Here is a 22,188-nt window from a genome sequence, read left to right on the forward strand (position 1 = left end):
TATTATTTTATTTATTTACTTATTGTTGTCATTTGCGATAGCTGTTAGTATTCTTAGCAATTTAGCATGCATGTAGGAAGAAAACAAAATACATTTGTCCCTATTTTCTGTTATTTATGCTACTAAGTCAAGTGCGTAACATTACAAAAACATAATATTATTAATCCATGTCACAGAGAATAATCACTAATCAGTTAGTTAGTATAATGTTTAGGTATACACATAACACATAATAGTAGTATATTAGTACCGAGTAAACCAACAACTTTTAGTCCTGAACGTGGAGCATCTTCAAGTCAGACGTAAAAGCACAAAAACAAAACAATTAAGCTAAGTGACCAAGTCACAACTCACACAAGTATACTTAATCAACTGTATATAAGGTCAATTATTCAGTATCAGAATTTTAGTAATAAAACAATAAACTAGTCTCAAATTTTATAATTATTCACGTAAACTTATTTTAATACAATTAATTGGTTGATTAACCGAGTCAAGTTGGTTCCATACTCAAAGCACTTAAAATGAGTAATCTCCAATAATGATAAGCATGATATATAGATATATACATGTTAGATATATATAGTACTTATATATGTATATATAGTCATACAAATATATGATATGATAAAATGGAAAAGAGGAGGAAGTAACAAAGAAATTGAGGAGTTTGAACTCAAGTAGAGGAGAGAAAGTGAGGAATATGGTTCGAGAAAATTATAAAGGGAGAGAGTGAATTCAATGTATCATTTTTATTGTTTGGTACGAATCAATTGTCTTACGATTGATATCTTAATTACTTTACTTCTTGTCTTTGTTACATGCGTATAAGTATATATAACTGCAGGTCTATTTGGTGTGGTCCTAATTAATAAGTATCTTATATCTGCTTTTCAATTAAAAAAATGAGAGACAAAGAAAGCGATATAAAATACCAAAGGTATACTAGTATAATATGTTAATAATTTTACCTCTAGTATTTATAGTTTCAAAATTTCTCATTTTAATTAACAATTATGATACAGTGTTTGTCATTAACATAACAGTTTTTTTTTGCAAGGTTATACATATATATATATATATATATATATATATATTAAACGAACATTTATTGTTTAAATTAATCATCTGTGTACGAATTTATATACTACTAAATTTTCACGCGGGTGTCCTTGTCTCTGTGGGCATACTTAGTTGTTGCATGCAAATAGACATATAAAATCTACGAGCGTTTATAATATTATCGAAGTCTATTTTTATGATTGTTCCTTTATTTTATTGTGTCTTGTTACTTGCTACTTGCTAACTTGCTACTTGCTCCTTGCTAGTACAATCAACACTTCAACAGTACTATCAACCAGTCCTGCAATCAACACTTCATTATATGATCCTAAAGTAACCACTATATTAATTGATCAATAGTAGTTGATAAGTACATTGTCGTCAAAGTATGTTTAAAAGTTTTTTTTTTTTTTTTTTTTTGTCTGCAACTAGCTAGAACATTGCATAATTAAAAACGGATCACTATGTGAAGATGCTTTTTTTTTGTATAACATCATCAAAATCACGATTTAATCAAATTATTAGCTAACAACAAAATTTCATATTTGGGAAACCAACCGTTGATTTTCTCTTATATTTTTCGTAGCACTTGAAAATCTTCATAACATTTGACTTCTACTATAAACTATTAAACTATATACATGAATGAGTGACTATTTATGTTTTTGACCTAATAAATAAATAAAAGTTGTTACCGTACGGAACTAAAAAGTTTTACAATAAAACATAGTTGAAACTTGGTTTATCAGTCTATTTTGAAAGGTTCTTGCTTTAGTTAGGTTTGTTGGGTCGGAACTTTGGATCAAAGCTATATGAGTATAAAGTTAGTAACATGATACAGCATTTAGCATATTCTCAAGAGCCATCGAATTCCCTGAGTGAATATAAATTTGATCAACATCAAGGAACTGAATCATCTTAATTATAAGTTACTAAGAGACAGAGTTATATTACCTGTACAAATTGCCAACCCTACCTAAAAAGAATAATACATTCCCAAGTCCCAACATGTAAGAAGAGGAATAATGCTAAGCATAGTTTACGAGAGCTCTAACCAAATTAATTGGGATCAATGATGGGTAGGCATGTCAATTAGGGCCAAAGTCTGCGGGCTGCTCCGACCCGGCCCTGAAAAATAGCGGGCTCGGACTTAAATATATATGTCTAGAAAAAATTGGGCCTTTCGGCAGTGCCGGTCCAGCAAAAAATGAGGCCCAATACATAAACATTTTTTTAATGGATTTTATCATTTTTTAAATGGATTTTATAAGGTAAATTTTAAAAGTTGAAGCAAAATCTTAAGAGTTAATAAAATAGAGGCCTATTTTTGGAATAATACATAGATAAAAATTAAAATTTTCAGACCAAATCTTATTTTTTTTGAAAAGTGAGGCCTATATTTGCAATGTAAATGTTTAGTTGGGCCTAACTTTTTTACTAAAAATTTCAAACAGAATTAGAGGCCCAATACATTTGTGTCATAGGGATGTGCGGCGGGCCGGGCCTGCCTTTCGGTCTCAGTCCGTTTGGGCTATAGGGTTTTTCGGGCTTAGCCCGAAAAGATCTTTAACAAATATATTTGTACTTTTTTGTTAACGTTTTTGTTTGATTGCAATATTTGATTAATAATTTATTTTAAAATAAAGTTTTAAACTCTAATCATAGTTTTTATATTTACTTAAAAACCATACTTAATACTTTAAAATTTTTATCTATGATATTTTATATGAATTATATATTAGTTTATTTGGTTTTAGTATTGAAATTTTGTTTAGTTTTAAACTTTTTATATTAAATTAAGTTGGTTGTAATGAATATAGATGAGTTATTAAATTTTTGATTGATTTGTTTTATAGTGCACCTTCAAACACTGTTTTTTAAGGCTTATAAGTTTGAATTTTTGATCGGTAAGATAAACCCGAAAAAGCCCGAAAAGTCCTGTAGCCATGTTAGGGCCGGGTTCGGGCTTTGAAATATAGGTTCGGAAATATTTTGGGCCGGGCTCAAACATATGCGGGCTTTACGGGTTTTGGGCTGAGCCGGCCGGGCCAGCCCGATTGACATCCCTAATGATGGTAAATGAATGATAGGCACGCATAAGTGTTAAAATAATAATGGGCCTTGAGAAATAAAACTTGAGGCCCATTTCAAACTCAGTAAAATCGTAGTCATAGAGATATGCAACTTCATTGATCAGTTAAGAACAAAAAGAAGACAGGAAAACAAGTACTAGTAGCTTAACTTGTTGAATGTTTGGTTAGAGCTCTCGTGAAAAAAGAACGTGGCTCAAAGATTTCAATACTACAAAACAAAATGAGATATGAAGTATTATAACTACTATTATGTATCATACATAAAGAACAATTTGTTCAAGACAAACCCAAACTCAGCTACCTCTGCTCGTTCTCCTCCTGTCATGTTCCCTTTTGGCGCAATCAGTCCCATTCCTAAGATCTTCTTTATTGCCTGAAGAAACCTTGCCCAAACTCTTTGTGTAAAGCTAATCGAATCGTGAATCATAACACTACGAAAAATATGGGAAGCTAGCTCTTCTTGTACACACTGCATCAAAACATGGCCAAAAACAATCAGTCATTTGCAACCACGCGTATGTTACCGGTCCCTATAATGGTTCAAGAAAAGTATTATAGATTCAGTTTCAGGAAGTGGAACAAATAGTCAAGGACAAGGAGTAAACTATTCCAAAACAAATCTAAGATTGCTTCAGTGATGGGCCAAAGATATAACATTAAAGAAGGAGAAACAAAATGAATCGAAGAGAAGAAATTAGGATATACCTTACAGCAAGTTACACACATAAAGTTGGAGTACACAGCATTGGACTTTTCGACTTTCATTTGTAAGGAGCAAAAATGATGCTAGAGTTGTGGCCACCAAAGCCGAAAGAATTTGACAAGGCTGCTTTAATATCCAGTCTTTCCTTCTTAAGACCCACCAGCAGCTTTGTATCCTGATCCATTTGGTAATGAAGTTGCGGTATTAAATGATCATTCCAGCAATGTCAAACTAAAACTTGTCTACATACCACTGCTTTGTCTGGATTCTCCAGGTTAATATTTGGATGAACCCATCCTGTCTTTATTGCCTGTAAGGAAAGAAGGTCGCATAACATCATTGTTTTGTCCACTTAGCTGGTTAATTTATCCAAGGTGACTTGATTTTTCTTGTAGGTATACTAATGTATCTAGACTTGAAATCATTACCTGAATGGTTGCAACAGCCTCCACGGCTCCAGAAGCTCCCAGCAAGTGTCCGATCATAGATTTTGTCGAGTTTATCCTTAGCTGTCAGATTGTCAAAGGTCACGTAAGAAAACACAGGCATCAGCATATCTACAAGACAAGAAATACTGTCTCAAAAATCAAAATTTCCTCGGATAAATAAACAAGTTGACGAGAGAAACAAACATACCTCAGGATTTTGGCCAAAACAGTGAGCAAGGGCTTGATACTCCTTAAGGTCTCCAGCTGGCGTAGACGTAGCATGAGCATTTATGTAATTTATGTCTTCCTTAGAAATTCCGGCATGAGCTAATGCTTTCTCAATACAGAGAATGACACCAGCACCTGCAGATATTAGATATCTCATTCAGTACAAAGAAAAGCAAACAAAAGAAGAAAGATTGCCGTGGATTAGTGAATAAAGTTAGTTAGAACACAAAAGGGATCTACCATCAGGATGTGGTTCGGTTATATGATATGCATCAGAAGTGAAACTACCACCAAGGAACTCCGCGTAGATAGTTGCTCCTCTACTCTGCAAAAGCATAATTTTCATAGCCTCACAATGACTTAACTAAAAGCTTTAAAAACATTTTCATATATGACAAGTAAGAAAATAGTTGGGACCATCAAAAAATTATACAAAGGGCTCGAAGCACAGAGGTAATTAAACTTAAAAGAAAAAAGTATGGTGCAAGAACCAATATAAACTCTTGAAATGCAAGATTTCAGATGGGTAAATCAGCAATGATAAAAAGAGCATCGTTTTCTGTTTGCATATTTGAAATAAGAGACAAACCTTGGCATGCTCAAGTTCTTCTAAAAGCAGAACTCCAGCTCCCTCTCCCATGACGAAACCATCCCGATTCTGTTTAGCAAACCAAAACCAGGTTTAATAAAAAAAGGAAGATAATTTGAAACTATATATGTTTCAATATTATTCTACACAAGAGTTAGATGCACTGGACATACATGTCCGCTAAAATTCTCAAGGGACAAGACAATGAGAGTTAACACCCATGGTTGCCTGCATTAGTTTACAATGGGTATCATTGGTGGACCATTTCATGCATACCCTTCACACATATGCTTAAATCAGAAGGCAGGTGGTGAACGACCATGCAGTCCGAGCCTATATGGGGTATGCTAGGTTCCCACATTTTGAAGATCGACCATCTTTAGTAATTAAGATTCAAATGAACAATAAGAGATAATTCGTAGGACATTATAGAAAAAAAAAAAAAAAAAAAAGAAGTCACTACGAAAATAGTGGAAAATTACACTATCCCAAGGACGCGAAGCTTTGGTGGGATCATCATTCTTCTCTGAAAGAGCCCGACAGGCAACAAAACCTCCCAACCCTGCATTGGGACACATAAGATAAGATTTCTGTGTCACAAAGTTGGGGAATAAAGGGAAGCATATACATACTATAAGTTTAAGAGAAAGGCAAGAGTGTGCACCTATAGGAATAATAACTGAATCAGAGCCACCACAGAGCATTACATCCTATAAGTTTAAGCGAAAAGAAAACCAAATGTCAAACACAAGTAGAGTCACGTAAATACTATCAAATTTCCTCGTTGTTCGAGGATACTTACAGCTTCACCTCTGATAATGTGGTTCGCCGCACTGAGAATACAGAAATTGCCAGTGGCGCATGCAGTTGAAATAGAGTAGTTTGGACCCATCCATCCCTAAATGTATCATAACAAAGAAGGTCAATACGTAGGGGCAGCCATTGGTAATTACAACATAGTATCCAAAATTGATCAGACCAGATCAATGGCAAGCATAGCAGAACCCATGTTGGTCGTTGCAAAGGGTACACAGAAAGGATTCATCTTCTTGTAAGAGATTTTCAAAGCTTCAAGGGCATCGTAGAAGACCTGTATTCCACAAATACAGCGGCAAATGCAACATTCAGAAACAAATTTATAAACTACATTTTCTGAAAACATAATCGATATAGAAGAACAATCTTGAATCAGTAGAGATTCTAAACAACAACGACACTCTGTCCAAAAAAGTATTTTCATCTTTTTTTTAATGTTCAAAACAAGAAATAAGGAGCGGGTACCTTCATGCCTCCCATTGCTGAGCCAATTAAAACTCCACATTTGGATTTGTCAAACTCTGCCATTACATCCTCAGTAACCCCACCATCAGCCAGCGCTTTCTTGCCAGCGGTTAGAAGATAGAGCATGAATTTGTCCATCCTTTTCGAAAGTTTTGGAGCAACCAATCCTTCTGTCGAAAAGGTTTTAATCTCTCCAGCAATTCTCTTGGCAAAGACAGTACAAAGAAAATATACAATTTAAAAAACAAGCCTAGTTAAGAAAAAGAAAAAAAACTCCACAACTTGTAACAAGAGCTCCTGATATAAAAAAGAAAGCTTACAGTAGGAAATGCAGAACAGTCAAAATTCTCAATAGGGCTAATACCACTGATGCCTTGTAGCAAATTGTCATAAAAGGTATGTGGGTCATGACCTAATGGTGTTTCAACTCCCATTCCTGTCACAACAACGCGTCGTGACTCCAAAGGAGGTTTCTTTTTAACCATTGCTTCCTTCTCCATCTCTAGAGCGACTTGCCCTGGTGTAAACCCAACCAAATCAACACTCTATTCTCACGTATATATAAACCCAAGACTGGAAATGGAAACAAATGATTGAATTGGTATACCAGAGCTAGATGCTTGATTCAATCTCCCCTGCTTCCGATTGAAGTAACTGTTGTTATTCGATTCGAAGAAGAGGGAAGGCAAGGCATTGCTGTTACAGTTACTCACAAGACCGGCGGATCCATTTGTAGAAGAAGAAGAAGAAAAGGAGGAGCATTTTGATTTTGTAAGCAGTGTACTCCGGCGGCTACTCTTAGTGTCGGATTGAAGCAGTCGGTCTCCACCGCTGGACATGCAAGCCCCCACTAGCCAATCGCATAACGGAGATGCGTAACATGAAGAAGACGCACCCGCCACCATGATGGCCAGCGGAGACGATTAGAGAGAAAAAAAAGAGAAATGTGTGAATTGTAAGGCTGAGAATCTAGCACGAAAAAAGATGGATTCTGGAGTGGAGGTGATGATGAGTCACGGATCTCTCTCTCTCCTCTCTCTCCTCTCTCTCACACTTACTCACAAGTGTTTGGATGCGTGAATTTGTGCGTGGAGACGCCAAGTCGTTTCTGAGAGAACAACAGAGAAGCCACCGAGTGAGAGAGAGAGAAAAATAAAATAAAAATGTTATATTACATCAAAATAATTTATTTTATTTTAAGTAGAGATTTTCGATAAATTAAAGTTATTTTACACATTGTACTATATTAAGTAAAAAGTACAAATATGAAACTAATTATATTATATTAAATAAAATAAAAGTACAAAATATAAAAAATTACGTTTAATTATCATTAGAAAAACTTAATTAAAATTAATTAATTAAATAAATATAATTAATTAAAAACGAAAATTAAAAACACATAAAATAAAATAAATGGTAGAAAAGTAAAAAAAAAACTCTATAAAAATCAAAACTAATTCGTATTTAAAAAAATTAACAGCTAAGATTTTAAAAATCTAATCAATAAAATCTAAAGCTCATTACATGCAGCAGATGTTTTATTGACAAGTTTTCAATAAACATTTTTAAAATACAAAATTTTTTATATAAATAAACCAAATTTTTAATCACAAATCTTTATAAATAATTTAATAACAAAATAAATTATTAAAATATTTTATAAAACAAAAAGTTTAATTTTTCTGTGGGTTAGTACCTAGTCTCTAAATATTATTAAAAGCAGTACTAATCAAATTCGATTTATAGTCTCACACCTCGGTTTAATCGAAGGAAGGAGACAGGAGAGTCCCATTTTTATAAATTAAGGAATAATGAGACTATGGACAGTTGGTGATTTGGTGGTTTATGGACACCGACCGGTCTTTGTTATTATTGAATGAGTAGGTTTGTTTCTCTATTTTGAGTGTCAAACTCACACTCAAACCAGATGTTTTGTAATGAATGTGTTGCATATGTATGGGCTTATAAAGCCAATAAATAATAATGGGCCTATGAAAGCCCCCATTTAAAGTATCGCTATCCGTAGTCACCGTAACGTCCGCGTGTGTATAAAAGAAGCAAACCGTGACGTTACCAAAATCACCGGATTATTATTGTTTAATCACATTGATTGACATATACGGTAGTTATATTTTATAAATTCATGTAATGTAAACATCGTTTATCGTACTCGTACGTGTATATTACTAGACTACGTCAGAGATAATTAAATACTACATAACTATGGTAACATGATTGAACTTTTACTTTTTGAAAAAAAATAAATTTTGCCTTTTCAGTTTCTTTTACTCCAATACTACTTCCTTTCCATTTTAAAGTTCTCTTTTTATAATATAAAATTTATTAAGTTGGCTCGTAATACGCTTTTTTTTTTGTAAAATAGAACCACGCCTCACCAACTTTTTCCTAATGTTTTCTTCAACTTTTTTTTTTCTTTTCCTTTGTTGTCACCTTTTGATATGGAATATAAGTAAATAACATCACTTATTCATTAATTATGTGATTTATCTTTCCATTATCTTTTTCTTTTCCTTTTATTCTACTGACATTTTTTCCAATTTTCTGATTTATCTTTCCTTTTTCCTAGAACATTGAACATCCGGATAAAATGCGTTACGACTTGTATAAATGATTTGGTTTAAGGCTTCAAGCAATAATTAAACTATATTAAATACTAAATATCTAGATATTTGCGTAAAATGCAAAATTGATAGAAACACAGAAACTTGACTTTTTTAATTACTACAGTATTATTATTATTTGTCTTTCCATCTCTCTAATTATTATTATTTCGGACAAGCGTCGTGAACGTTTTTGTTTTGTTTGGTTCCTGTAAGAAGAAGACGACGAGCTCAACGACCAAAACTTCCGACGCGGAGTCTTTTTTTATTTATTTTTATTTTAAATTAATTTGCTCATCTGGATCTTCGAGTTCCAAAATTCTCAAATACAAGTCTTCTTCTTCTTCGTGATCCTGATGAAATAAAAATCCGATTTTTATCATTATTATTTTTGGTTGTGTGAGTGCACCAAATATTTTGACTTTGAAATTAGCGTAGAATTGAATTGAATTGAATTGAAGCACATTCTGGGTTTATTCGTGTTATTATTACTAGACATTGATTTTGTCAAAGTTACCTTCTTTCTCTCTAATCTCAATATATTGTTTTTTTTTTTTTAAAGTTTAAATTCCTTTTTTTTTTTGTTTCCTTTTCTTCTTTAGTCTTTTCTTTTCTTCTTCTACCCACATGTTGTAGATTCTTAGATTCTCCCCCAAATTTTGAAGAAAAGGAAAAGTAAAGAGTCCATTTTTTTAGATTCTTTTGCTGGTTCAGTTTCTTTGATTAAAAGATCATTTTGTATCAAATAGCCAGAGAGACCTCAAATTTTGGATTTTTTTTTTTTTTTTTTTTTTTTTGGGTTGCTTATACTTATAGCTTCTTGGGATCCAGGTTTTTCTCAAGGTACGACCTATATAGCTTCTTTTAGCTGAAATTATTTGATTATTCCATCTTTGGATTCTGATTTCAAATTTCGTTTTGAGCTTTTCATAGTTGCAGGTTTTTTAGGGTTTTAATCATTGTTGGTAGATTCAAAAATATTGCTGTTCTGTGGCTTTTGATGTTTGAAAATCAAGCTAGTGAAAGCAACTTTGTTTTGGGTTTTTGTCTGAATTAGTTTTGCTGATTTTTGCAGGTGTGAAAGAACCTCCTGCATTGTCTATGAGCAGATAGTTGTTAAGAAAAGATGGGCTGGTTTAACAAGATCTTCAAAGGCTCTAACCAAAGGTTCCGGGTTGGGAATGACCACTATTATGGGAATTATCCTAATGATGAGCCTAGTGCTGATACAGATGCTGATCATGATGATTCTCATACACAGGAACCATCTACATCTGAGGTTTGTATGATGCTGATAGATGGTTACTGTCTTTTTTTCCATTATCGGTTACTTGTGTTTTGAATTTTCTTGGTTTGGAGATCTTGAAGTAGTGAAAAAAAAACACACACACACTTGGATTTTATACATAGCTCTGGCGTGTACTGTTATTTCAGATTCTGTGTTTGTTTTTGTTTCTAGGATACATCTAATGACCAGGAAAATGAAGCAATAGACCGTGCAATTGCATTGTCTCTTTTAGAAGAGAATCAAGAACAGACAAGTGTAAGCGGTGAGTACTTTAGCCAAACAGAAATATGAAGACTTAACTTTGTTATCAGATTTGGTATGCTATTTTTTTTTTAAAAAGTAATGGACACAGGGAAATACCCGACGGTGGATGAAGATGAGCAACTTGCTAGAGCCTTACAAGAAAGTATGGTAGTTGGGAATTCACCGCATTACAAAAATGGAAGTACATATGATAATGGGAATGCATATGGGACTGGAGATTTATATGGGAATGGGAGTATGTATGGAGGAGGAGCAAATGTATATGCAAATGGAGATATTTATTATCCAAGACCTATTACTTTTCAAACAGATTTCAGGTAGTAGAATAGCCAACCATTGTAAGCTGGCTTAATTTTTGTCATCAGTTAGTGTCTCTGTCCAGCCAAATAACTTGTCAACAACTTGTCTGCATAGGATTTGTGCTGGCTGCAATATGGAAATTGGCCATGGAAGATTTCTGAATTGCCTTAATTCTCTATGGCATCCAGAATGTTTTCGATGTTACGGCTGCAGTCAGCCAATTTCTGAGTATGAGGTGAAACCAAGCTCTTAATTTGTTTTCCTGCTGTACTTAAACCTTTAAATTTTATTCGTAACGTATTTCCCTTCTTTTCTTATAGTTTTCTACATCAGGGAACTACCCTTTTCACAAGGCTTGTTACAGGGAGAGATATCATCCAAAATGTGATGTCTGCAGCCACTTTGTATGTAAATCTCTTGTCTTTTCTATCATGATAGCCGATATACATATAATTTGTTGTGTTTTTTTTCCGGATCTTGCACTTATCATCTGTTGCTTTCTTTTTCCCAATTGTAAATTTTTTGAACAGATTCCAACAAATCATGCTGGTCTTATTGAATATAGGGCACATCCTTTTTGGGCTCAGAAGTATTGCCCTTCTCACGAACACGATGCAACCCCAAGATGTTGCAGTTGTGAAAGAATGGAGGTGGATTCTCTTCTCTCCTGAAATGTCATCAAATATACATTTTGAACTCAAAAAGTCAAAAACATTTTTTGGCCGGAAATTGACAAACGTAGCTTTATTTTGTAGCCACGGAATACGAGATATGTTGAACTTAACGATGGACGGAAACTTTGCCTCGAGTGTTTGGACTCAGCGGTCATGGACACCATTCAATGCCAACCGCTGTACTTGCAAATACAAGAATTCTATGAAGGACTTAACATGAAGGTAGAGCAGGAAGTTCCACTCCTCTTGGTTGAAAGGCAAGCACTTAACGAAGCCAGAGAAGGTGAAAAGAATGTAAGTAAAGAAAACACTTGTTAGGCTAATGATACGTGTAATTATCATCACATTCTGTTTTTTCTTAAGTAGTTTACCATTTCATTGTGCTTCTTAGGGTCACTATCACATGCCAGAAACAAGAGGACTGTGCCTGTCAGAAGAACAAACTGTTAGTACTGTAAGAAAACGATCAAAGCATGGGACAGGAAATTGGGCTGGGAATATGGTTACAGAGCCGTACAAGTTAACACGGCAATGCGAAGTTACTGCCATTCTCATCTTATTCGGGCTCCCTAGGTAAGACACTCTTTTTGCTCCCACTGGATTAATCTGATGTCACGGTCCATACACTGACAGTTTTACTGAATTTTGTATAGGTTACTCACTGGCTCGATTTTAGCTCATGAAATGATGCACGCATGGATGCGGCTCAAAGGTGAGTCTCTTACTCTTAAGTTCTTAGTTTACTGCTCCTTTCTCTCGTTACACATTGCTGAATTTTGTATTTGCGCAACTATATATATGTGAAAAAGGATTCCGAACGCTGAGCCAAGATGTTGAAGAAGGTATATGTCAAGTGATGGCACATAAGTGGTTAGAAGCTGAGTTAGCTGCTGGTTCAAGTAACAGCAATGTTGCATCATCTTCGTCTTCTCAAGGATTGAAGAAGGGACCGAGGTCTCAGTACGAAAGGAAGCTTGGTGAGTTTTTCAAGCACCAGATAGAATCTGATGCTTCTCCGGTTTATGGAGACGGGTTCAGGGCTGGACGGTTAGCGGTTCACAAGTACGGTTTACGAAAAACACTTGAGCATATACAGATGACCGGTAGATTCCCGGTTTAAAAACCCAAAATTGACAAAGTCTTTTGCTTTTTGATTGGGTTTTTATTTACAGGATCCTCTCAGTAGATTATATGCTTTTATATTCTTTTTGGTGGAAAGATGAACTCTCAACCATATTCTTATCTGTAATCTCATTCCATGATTCTTTTGTCATCCATCAGAATCAGATTCAGAGTTTTCTTTCAAAAAGTGCTCTCAAGTTCATAGGTTTGGTCATATTAAACCGAATCAAACCAAACCCGAACCAATGCCCTACAATACAAATCGAACCGAAACCAGATAAACAAAACCAAGTACCAATTTAAAGGTTTCTCCTTTATACTCTCACTCTTGGTCGCCGACGTATCGTCGTCAAATCGCCGACGAACTGTAACACTAAAAGGCTAAAACCTCCGTAGACGCATATTCTCCATAGACCGGAACTTTGAGGTTCACAAGTTCAATGGGCTCCAAGGTTAATCAACCGATAACGAAATTTTCATAAATGCTCCGAAGGTCTCCGGCACGCGTTGTTGTTGCTGCCTATCAGTTGCTTCCACTTATCTATACTCGTAGCTTCTCCTCCGAAGCCTCGAGAAACTTTCGCCGCGGGCTTCGAGGAGGAAACGGGCCAATTCGACCCGAATTACTCGACCGGGTCTCACGTCTTCTCGTGCTTGGCAGGAACGATGCTCTACATGATCTCTCTCTCGATTTCTCTGATGTACTCCTCAACTCCCTCCTCCGTAGATTGAGGCTTAACCCAGAGGCATGTCTCGAGATTTTCAATTTAGCTTCGAAACAGCAAAAGTTTCGCCCTGATTACAAGTCTTATTGTAAAATGGTTCACATATTGTCTAGAGCTAGATTGTACGATCTGACGAAATCGTATATACGTGAATTGGTTGGTCTTAATCACTCGGGTTTCGTTGTCTGGGCCGAGCTCGTTCGAGTATTCAAGGAGTTTTCGTTCTCTCCTACAGTCTTTGACATGATACTCAAAGTTTATGCAGAGAAGGGTATGGTTAAGAACGCTTTACATGTGTTTGACAACATGGGAAGCTATGGAAGAGTCCCTAGTTTGTTGTCTTGTAATAGCCTGTTGAGCAATTTGGTCAAGAAAGGTGAAAATTTTGTTGCTTTACATGTTTATAATCAGATGATTAGCTTTGGGGTTTCTCCGGATGTGTTTACTTGCAGTATTGTTGTTAATGCTTACTGTAGAAGTGGGAAAGTTGATAAAGCCATGGAATATGCTAAACGTATGGAGATTTCATTGGGTTTGGAGCTGAATGTGGTAACTTATAATAGTTTGATTAATGGGTATGCTATGATCGGAGATGTTGAGGGAATGACAAAAGTATTGAGTTTGATGTCTGAGAGCGGGGTTTCTAGGAACGTTGTTACGTATACTTCGTTGATCAAGGGTTATTGTAAAAAAGGTTTGATGGAAGAAGCAGAACAGGTGTTTGAATCGGTTAAAGAAAAGAAACTTGTTGCAGATCAGCATATGTATGGTGTGTTGATAGATGGATATTGTCGTAGTGGTAAAATACTTGAGGCTGTCAGGGTTCATGATGATATGATGGAGATGGGAGTAAGAACAAATACAACCATTTGTAACTCCTTGATCAATGGGTATTGCAAATCTGGTCAATTACTCGAAGCAGAACAAATATTTATGCGGATGAACGACTGGAGCTTGAAACCAGATCATCATACATACAATACCCTTGTGGACGGATATTGCAGGGCTGGTCATGTTGACGAGGCTTTAAAGCTTTGTGATCGAATGTATGAAATAGAAGTTGTACCAACAGTTATGACTTACAATATTCTTCTTAAAGGTTATAGTCGGGTTGGTGCTTTTCATGATGTTTTGAGCCTTTGGAAGATGATGCTAAAAAGAGGCGTAATCGTTGATGAGATTAGCTGTAGCACTCTACTCGAAGCATTGTTCAAGCTTGGAAATTTTGATGAAGCTATGAAGCTGTGGGAGAATGTCTTAGCAAGAGGTTTATTGACAGATACGGTAACCTTGAACGTAATGATCAGTGGCCTATGTAAAATGGAGAAGGTCAATAAAGCCAAAGAGATTTTAGATAATGTGAACAATTTCAGATGTAAGCCAGATGTGCAAACATATCAAGCGTTGAGCCACGGGTATTATAAAGTTGGAAACTTGAAAGAAGCTTTTGGGGTTAAAGATTCTATGGAAAGGAAAGGACTCTTCCCCACCATAGAATTGTATAACACTCTGATATCTGGTGCTTTCAAGTATAGACACTTGAATAAAGTAGCAGGTCTTGTGATCGAGCTACGCGCAAGAGGATTAACTCCTACTGTTGCTACATATGGGGCTCTTATCACTGGCTGGTGCAATATTGGAATGATGGATAAAGCCTACGCTTCGTGTTTTGAGATGATAGAGAAAGGAATTGCCTTAAATGTGAATATTTGCAGCAAGATTGCAAACAGTTTGTTTCGGCTTAATAAGATCGACGAGGCTTGTTTGCTATTGCAGAAGATTGTGGATTTTGATCTGCTTCTTCCTGGTTACCAGAGCTTGAAACAGTTTCTTGAGCCCAATGCTATTATTACGTGTCTTAAAACACAAAAAATCGCTGATTCTCTCGAAGATAGTCTTCCTAAGAAGCTCTTAGTTCCCAATAATATTGTTTACAATGTTGCTCTCTCAGGTCTCTGTAAAGCTGGGAAACTCAAGGATGCTCGAAAACCCTTCTTGGATTTACTATTGAGTGGTGGGTTTATTCAAGATGAATACACATACACGATCCTCATTCACGGATGTGCTATTGATGGTGATATAAATGAAGCCTTTAGCCTGAGGGATGAGATGTCTCTAAAAGGTATTATCCCGAACATTGTTACATACAACGCCTTGATAAAAGGCTTGTGCAAGTTGGGGAATGTAGGTCGAGCTCAGAGGCTTTTACGTAAGCTTCCACAGAAGGGCATAACTCCTAATGCTATTACCTATAACACATTGATTGATGGACTGATTAAAAGTGGTGATGTTGCTGAAGCTATGCGTTTAAAAGAAAAAATGATTGAGAAAGGCTTGATGAGAAGATCCTCTGAACAAGAGGTTTTTGATCCGGTTATCAAATCAGGGATTACAGGAATGATGGAAATCAATCCGTATGAGCCTTATGATGTTAGGACAGTTTCTGAAGCAGTAATATGATGACGAATATTGCTTACCTCTTGTAAAACTCTTTGAAACATCACTTCAGAGGTTTTGGTGTTGCTATGAGTGATGGATGGGTAAACAGGAATGGAGGCTACTAAGAGTTTCCTCCATTGATGTGGGGATATGATTGTATACTTCAAGAAAACAATGTATTGTCTCAAGATCTTTTGAGATTGTGATCCTTCTGCCAAAAAAATCCATCACTTGGATTGAAATTTATCGGCCTTTTCTTCTGATCCTTGACGTTATCAAGATATGGGACATCACATTCATGGATCCTGAAGTTTAGAGCGGCCTAAGGTATGCACGCGTTACACTTGGTCAAGAATCTTTTAGGTGAATCATGTTCTTTCTTTGACAAGCTTTAGTTTTTAGGATATGAATCAAAAGTCAAAACTGAGAATATTGGTTGTCTTTGTCAGGTGTTAGATAGAGAGGCCAAACGATCTGATGATATCAGTCACTGGGCTAAAATAAGCTGATCAACAGATCAGACCAGTAAGCTCTCCATATCATGGTTGTTCTTGTTCCTTACTGAGCGAGATAAGACTCTGATCATATATATATATGTACCATATGATGTTTAATGTAATAAATGTGATTGATTATTAAGTAAGTTGCTTAAGATCAACTCAAGCCTAGTGATTGAATTGACGATCCACCTCTCTTTCTTTATTAGAATGTGAACAACTTACAAACCTACCTTTGATTGTCTTTTTGATCTGCCGAACCGGAGAGCTTTATTCCGGTCTGGTTTGGTTTGATTTTATTTTGAATTTTGTAGTGTATGAGACACAGTGGGGCATAGTCAATAGACTCAATACCATTTTCACGTGTTGCGCAGAAAAGCTCTGAAGTCACTCACTCAGCTTCATATTATTATGATCGGAAAGTATTGCGAATAAAATTATCAAAACTAACAAATATTTACTATTACGATATCAAAATTTTGTTAAAAAATTGTTTACCAAAAAAAAAAAGTTGTGTTAAATAGTAACTCATTTATAGTAAAGCAGCTTGAATCAAAGTGATCACAATTTTTGAAAATAAAAACTTAGCCATCCCTGTTGAGTTTTGGAGAAAACTTCAATAATATATATATATAGAAAATTACGGGGAGGGGTCAAAAAAGTAAAATGTACAGTGAAAAAAAATCAGACAAAAGGTAAGAGAAAAAGAAGAAGATGAAAGGTGACTCAAAGGTCAAAATGTACATTAATGTATGATGGGACTTTGCTCGTGCTTTTTTTTCTCTCGGCTCAGACCACCGACACTCTCTGCCTCCAGTTATTTTCTAAAACTTATAATCTAATGATTTTATGTAATTTAATTTTCGTTGGACTTTCGATAGTCCTGAATAAAAATCAACATTGTCGATCTATGATTTAAACAAAGCACGTCGCGGCTGACTCTATACTTGCAGAATATGTGGGGGTATTCTCCAAAAGTTACGAATTATTATGCAAGACAGCAAGATCATGTCTTTTGTCTAGATATTTTACGTTACTATTTGTGAATTATTTGCTACCTTGCTAGTATCCACTATCCTGCCTACCCCATAATAATCTCATGGGAATATACGTGGAAATTAAAGAAGCTTTTTTTTACTACGGATACGGTTTGGTTTTTGTAAGACAAAAAATGAAATAGTGAAACTTTAGACACGTGATATTGTTTTAAAGACGGATGATGGAAAATTCGAAAATGAGGCAACACATGTGCTCATCAACCTACGAACCGTCTACACATAGCTAGAATCCGACAATGGAGAGAGTCATCATGTAATGTACCTTCTTCTTCATTTACAATAATAGATATCTTACGGTTGGCAATCTAAATTCGGTTTCTAAAGTTCCATTTCTTTCATTCCCCTTAATTCACTTCCTATACTCTCGACAATACGTACCCATGAAAAAAAAACAACGAACAAAAAGTTATTCCTTAAGGAATATTCTACAAAAACAGATTACATGTATGAACATTTCTCATTGCCGCTTTCTAAATCCGCAATAATTCAAATCATTATGGGAAATAAATTGACCAAATTGACACTTGTTGAAAAGAAAAATTGATAAAAATGACATTTTTAAGAAGAAGTTAAAAATTAATGCCCTTTTTCATTCCTTTTGTCACTTGAGTTTACTTTTTAATTTTATTCTCTTCTATACTCCCAAACAAAACCGATTGAAAAAAAAAAAAAAAAGAACAAAAAGCTAAAAGCAAAATGTTTTTTTTTTCTTTTTCTTTTGGGTTATATGATTTACGTATCGATGATGTACATTAAAAACAAAAAATCACCTCCCTGTATATATTTATATGATATGTTATACGTATATGTACGGGTATATATATAAAAAAAAAAAGTAAACCGAGACTGGTCAAGAGTCCAGCGCGAACGGCGTTTGAAGAAGATCGTACGGAGCCCAAAGCGCGTCTAACGGACAAGGCCGGCCAGCGTCTAGCCTAGCCCATGGCTTACCTTTACCACTCCAATGCAACAAACTCACCGGACCAGGATGTAGATCTCTGCATAGTCCCCTAAAATTATCACCTCCTAAACCGTGCTGGTTCCACCGATGATTAACCGGTTTAATCAAACCGCCGAAAACCAATAAAAACGGTGGTAACGAACCGAGCTCGTAAATTCTCATTCGTTTCTGCATCGCCATCCACTCTTCGATGCGTGACGTGTACGCGCCTTCGCGCCACAGCGATAGATCGATCACCATGACTCCGGTGTTGAAGTAGCAGGCTTTACGATCGGCGAAGGTTAATGAGAGAGTCGGATTTGACCAGAAGCTCGATGTGAAGTAGGAAGTGAAATTGGCGTTGCAGTACTCCGGCGCGGCGAGGACTGAGTCTCGGCCGAGATCTGTGGCGGCGAGTTTAGCGATGTCGTCGACGAGGATCAGATCGGAGTCAAGGTAGACGACGCGGCGGACGCAGGGAGGGAGGAGATCGGCGAGGTAGCTTCTAGCGTAGTTTAGAGGACAGTCTAGTGCGGAGCGGATTGAGGTGGAGATGAGGCGGGAGACGGAAGAGACGTTGAAGACGTAGACTTTGAAATCGAGGTAAGGGAATGAGGAGGAGATGGTGGCGCGTAAGGAAGACGCGTCGGCAGAAGCGGAGGCTACGAAGTGGAAAACTATGTTTTCAGGGCAAGAGGAGTGTTGGAGGACGGAGAGCACGGCGGCGACTGAGCCGCGAATGTAGGCGGCGTCGAGTGTCATCGCCACGTGGACGGCTCTACGGGAGCAGAAAATTGGTTTGGTGGCGTCGTCGGAGTCGGAGTCATCATCGATTGAGGGGCAATCAGCAGAGTTGTAAAACTGTGGGGCTTCTTTAAATTTTTGGATAATTGTTGTGGCGGAAATGGGATTAATGAGAAGCAGCGAGAGAGTAATGAGACGAAGAAGAAGATGTTGGGACATGGTTTCTTCTTCTCTCTCAGACAAAAACTAAGTAACTCTCTGAATGTGTTGGAAGGTTTTGTTTCTCTCAACTGAGAACAAGAAGAGAAGAAGAGCTGTCTCTCAGACTTTTTATCATGTGTGTGTGTCTATGTTATGTAAGAGAGAGAGAGGAAAAAATATATATATATATATATATAAAATGGTTTTGCTTAGATTTTGGGTTTATTCTCTCATAAAAATTTATATATTGATTAGATTCCAAGCCCTTTTCATCATCTTAAATTAATTTTTTTTGCATATTTATCTTGTATTGGGACTAAAGGAGGATTATTGGCTTGGAATTTGAATAGAGTTTTAAATATTTTAAATGCTATGTAGAATTTGTTGTTATTAGATCAAAATTTTGTTAAACTTCGTTTAAGTTTACTATTATTAGTTTGTGATTTGTAAAAAGTCATTTGAAATGTTAATAAATTTGAATTTATTAGATTCAGACTTTTATAAAGTTAATAAAAGTTTTGTGTTATTCAACTAAAACAAAAGAATATAAAATTATTAATAAATTTAATTATTATGTTATTAGTTCATGATTTTATACACTTTTCACAAAATAAAATTATTAAAAATATCAAAAAAATACACTGATTGTTTGGAGCATTTTACAAGATTTTAGAAAACTAAACAACAAAACTATAGAATACTCTCTAATAATTTTTAAATGTTTTTACTTGTTCATTTTGATGATGTTATTGAAATTTTCAAAAAAAAAATATAATTTAGAATCCGATAACACCTTATTATTTTATTTACTGAATTTTAGAATTTTTCGATTGAAATGCTTTTATTTTTTTAATATGGAATGCAGAAGTGTGGGAATTTATTGCATCCACATGATTACCGAAAATCAGTGTAGATCCACGTTATAGGCTTATATAATGTATATTAATGTGTATTTCATTAGTGAGATTTGAGTCTTTTTATTTTTATTTTTGGTCTTTTACTTTTTTCTCACTTCAAAATGCACGAAAGAAAACAAGATATGGAAGTTGATATATCAAAATTGACAAGTATGTACTTATCAAAAACAATTCCACACACGTAATAGCGTTATATTTGGCTGTGTATACAATACAAAACAAAATAGTTTTTTCGGAAATTGAATTTTTTAAATAGATGTATGGAATTATAGAAATTTTTGTGGCTACTACTTAGTACGATTTCGCAATTGAAAGAGAATAGGGGGAAGATAGAAACGTGAAATGAATGTTTTTGAGAATAATTTTAACTAGCTGTACAACGAGAATGATATATTACATGACTTTGTCAATAATTCTTATGGTTGAGATGTTATGTTTTAGCGTAGTAAATATATTCACTTTTGCTATAAGTCTTTTTGGTTTTTCTTTGAAGTTTCTATTATGGTCCTTTGTCACTTTCCATGGCTACGACGAAATTTGTAGGTGAAATGGAATATAACTAATGATATACCATGGATCCATTTGCAAATTCTATTATATAACGCCAATTTGCATTTTACATATTTTTGCCACGCTTTTTTTTTTTTTGGTTGAAGTCTTTATTTTAAAATGGTGTCTTTTATTTTCAAATGATTGAATTTTCTTCTCTTTTCCTTTTTCTAATCAACTTTTTTTTTTTGGGGGGATCATGGGGAATGGGCACATGGTCAGGAACAGGAAGTGGGTTTCCCTATTTATTTTCCTTACGAATTTTCTAATTTTCTAATCTCTACTTGTAAGTTGTAATGAAATGAAATTTGAAACTAAACTTTGGACGAATTTAAAAATTGCATACCTAAAAACACGTTTAAGCTCAAAATGAATCTTTGGTTTTGACCGACAGTAGTTTATTATGAACTACCATCGTTTGAATAAAAAATGAGATTCGTTAAAGTATAACAAATTATTTGAAAAATATATAACAATGACCATTTTATTAAATAGTTCATAGTTATATATATATATATATATATATATACTTAAGAATGCATTTTGAGTCCATAGTATTAAGCACAGTAGCTCGTTTTGTTAAACATGTTAAATAAAATACTTAGGATAATGAAAATCATGACGATAAATAAAATATTATAAAGTTTTCCATTATAACTAATAAAACACTTATCAACCATCATAAAGATAAACGTAGAAAAGCAAGACGCGTGGGCCAAACATGAAATGAAATGGAATAATATCTCAAATCCTAATGGTACGACTTTTCTTTCATCACCTAATGTGAATTCGCGAGTACTTTTGGGTTAAGGAGTCTTTGGAATTTATACATTTTTTTATTATTTATTCTTTATTCTTTTCTTTTGCATCCCTTTTTGCACTTTTTTGTAGTTTTCATTTTATTTCATTTCAAAGAAATCCCTTTCGTTATGTAAAACATCCGCGATTAAGACAACTCACTCCAATGCACCATATAAAGTTAAAGGAAAAAACCTAAAAATACATCATCTATTTTTTATTTGTATATTTAATATCTTATCTTTTTTTCGTTAGAAGAAAAATATCTCATGTAATTATCGTTGGTTTAAAAATATTTAATTTTTAAATTATTACTGGATTCTAACCCGCTGTTTAACAGTTTTTAACGGACGTTACAGATCATCAAACAAGCGTTAAAATCAAATCACACGTGTTTATATAGATATATACAAAAACATTTAACATAAACAAATGATATGTAGCCGTAGTGTAGTGGTTAGAAATGAGTTGGTTTTCTCTCCTAATCACAATTCGACCCCTCTCCCCCCATAATACTTTTTATTTTATTTTTATATATTTCTTTCTTCTCCACACTTGTGAAACACGATCTTATTTTACTTTTTTATATTTCTTTCTTCTCCACAATTGTGAAACACGATTAGTCATGTTGAATCTAGAATTCACACAATGAATTTGTTTGAAT

The 22,188-nt window shown here is 34.8% G+C and overlaps 2 protein-coding genes and 2 pseudogenes across 14 annotated transcripts; 2 read left to right on the plus strand and 2 right to left on the minus strand.

Moving 5' to 3' along the window:
- Positions 1-3,227: 3,227 nt before the first annotated feature.
- Positions 3,228-7,559, minus strand: LOC104740622 (3-oxoacyl-[acyl-carrier-protein] synthase II, chloroplastic). Of its 7 annotated transcripts, none has more exons than XM_087484393.1 (15): positions 6,992-7,559; positions 6,705-6,901; positions 6,385-6,588; positions 6,083-6,193; positions 5,906-6,001; positions 5,768-5,813; positions 5,586-5,665; positions 5,277-5,331; positions 5,104-5,172; positions 4,755-4,839; positions 4,495-4,649; positions 4,287-4,367; positions 4,109-4,168; positions 3,861-4,033; positions 3,228-3,624 (listed from the first exon to the last, which is right to left on the minus strand). In XM_087484393.1, exons 1-8 carry the CDS (start codon positions 7,287-7,289, stop codon positions 5,293-5,295), a joined length of 1,071 nt encoding a protein of 356 aa, XP_087340519.1. In that variant the 5' UTR covers positions 7,290-7,559; the 3' UTR covers positions 3,228-3,624; positions 3,861-4,033; positions 4,109-4,168; positions 4,287-4,367; positions 4,495-4,649; positions 4,755-4,839; positions 5,104-5,172; positions 5,277-5,292. The 7 variants fall into 7 exon arrangements, with proteins under 7 accessions (XP_087340519.1, XP_087340520.1, XP_087340521.1 ...); XM_087484394.1 differs by having other exon boundaries at positions 4,287-4,415; XM_087484395.1 differs by having other exon boundaries at positions 5,277-5,480.
- A 1,468-nt stretch (positions 7,560-9,027) lies between these two features.
- Positions 9,028-12,843, plus strand: LOC104740625 (protein DA1). Of its 4 annotated transcripts, none has more exons than XM_010461290.3 (11): positions 9,028-9,851; positions 10,084-10,287; positions 10,468-10,558; positions 10,649-10,877; positions 10,975-11,095; positions 11,181-11,264; positions 11,391-11,510; positions 11,616-11,828; positions 11,926-12,107; positions 12,188-12,246; positions 12,344-12,843. In XM_010461290.3, exons 2-11 carry the CDS (start codon positions 10,135-10,137, stop codon positions 12,652-12,654), a joined length of 1,563 nt encoding a protein of 520 aa, XP_010459592.1. In that variant the 5' UTR covers positions 9,028-9,851; positions 10,084-10,134; the 3' UTR covers positions 12,655-12,843. The 4 variants fall into 4 exon arrangements, with proteins under 4 accessions (XP_010459592.1, XP_010459590.1, XP_087339768.1 ...); XM_010461288.3 differs by having other exon boundaries at positions 9,057-9,851; positions 10,637-10,877; XM_087483642.1 differs by having other exon boundaries at positions 9,176-9,851; positions 10,637-10,877; positions 11,426-11,510.
- LOC104740624 (putative pentatricopeptide repeat-containing protein At1g19290 pseudogene) lies at positions 12,381-16,547 on the plus strand (annotated as a pseudogene). Of its 2 annotated transcripts, none has more exons than XR_015579667.1 (2): positions 12,381-16,147; positions 16,270-16,547. The product of XR_015579667.1 is annotated as a putative pentatricopeptide repeat-containing protein At1g19290 pseudogene, transcript variant X1 (transcript). The 2 variants fall into 2 exon arrangements; XR_015579668.1 differs by having other exon boundaries at positions 12,807-16,183.
- Positions 16,548-18,061: 1,514 nt separating this feature from the next.
- Positions 18,062-19,465, minus strand: LOC104740626 (putative galacturonosyltransferase-like 1 pseudogene; annotated as a pseudogene). The gene has a single exon (XR_015579669.1). The product of XR_015579669.1 is annotated as a putative galacturonosyltransferase-like 1 pseudogene (transcript).
- Between the last annotated feature and the right edge of the window lie 2,723 nt (positions 19,466-22,188).

The sequence above is a fragment of the Camelina sativa genome, chromosome 14 (assembly GCF_030686135.1).
Source record: "Camelina sativa cultivar CO46 ecotype springtype chromosome 14, ASM3068613v1".
In the NCBI taxonomy this organism is placed as follows: Eukaryota; Viridiplantae; Streptophyta; class Magnoliopsida; order Brassicales; family Brassicaceae; genus Camelina; species Camelina sativa.

Coding starts and splice junctions, on each gene's coding strand:
- LOC104740622 (XM_010461285.3), bottom strand. CDS start 7,289: ATGGTGGCGGGTGCGTCTTCTTCATGTTACGCATCTCCGTTATGCGAT. Junction 6,002..6,082: donor CTATGCTTGCCATTGATCTG/GTCTGATCAATT, acceptor TGATACATTTAG/GGATGGATGGGTCCAAACTA. Junction 4,034..4,108: donor AGAATCCAGACAAAGCAGTG/GTATGTAGACAA, acceptor CAAATGGATCAG/GATACAAAGCTGCTGGTGGG.
- LOC104740625 (XM_010461288.3), top strand. CDS start 10,135: ATGGGCTGGTTTAACAAGATCTTCAAAGGCTCTAACCAAAGGTTCCGG. Junction 11,829..11,925: donor CCAGAGAAGGTGAAAAGAAT/GTAAGTAAAGAA, acceptor TGTGCTTCTTAG/GGTCACTATCACATGCCAGA. Junction 12,108..12,187: donor ATCTTATTCGGGCTCCCTAG/GTAAGACACTCT, acceptor AATTTTGTATAG/GTTACTCACTGGCTCGATTT.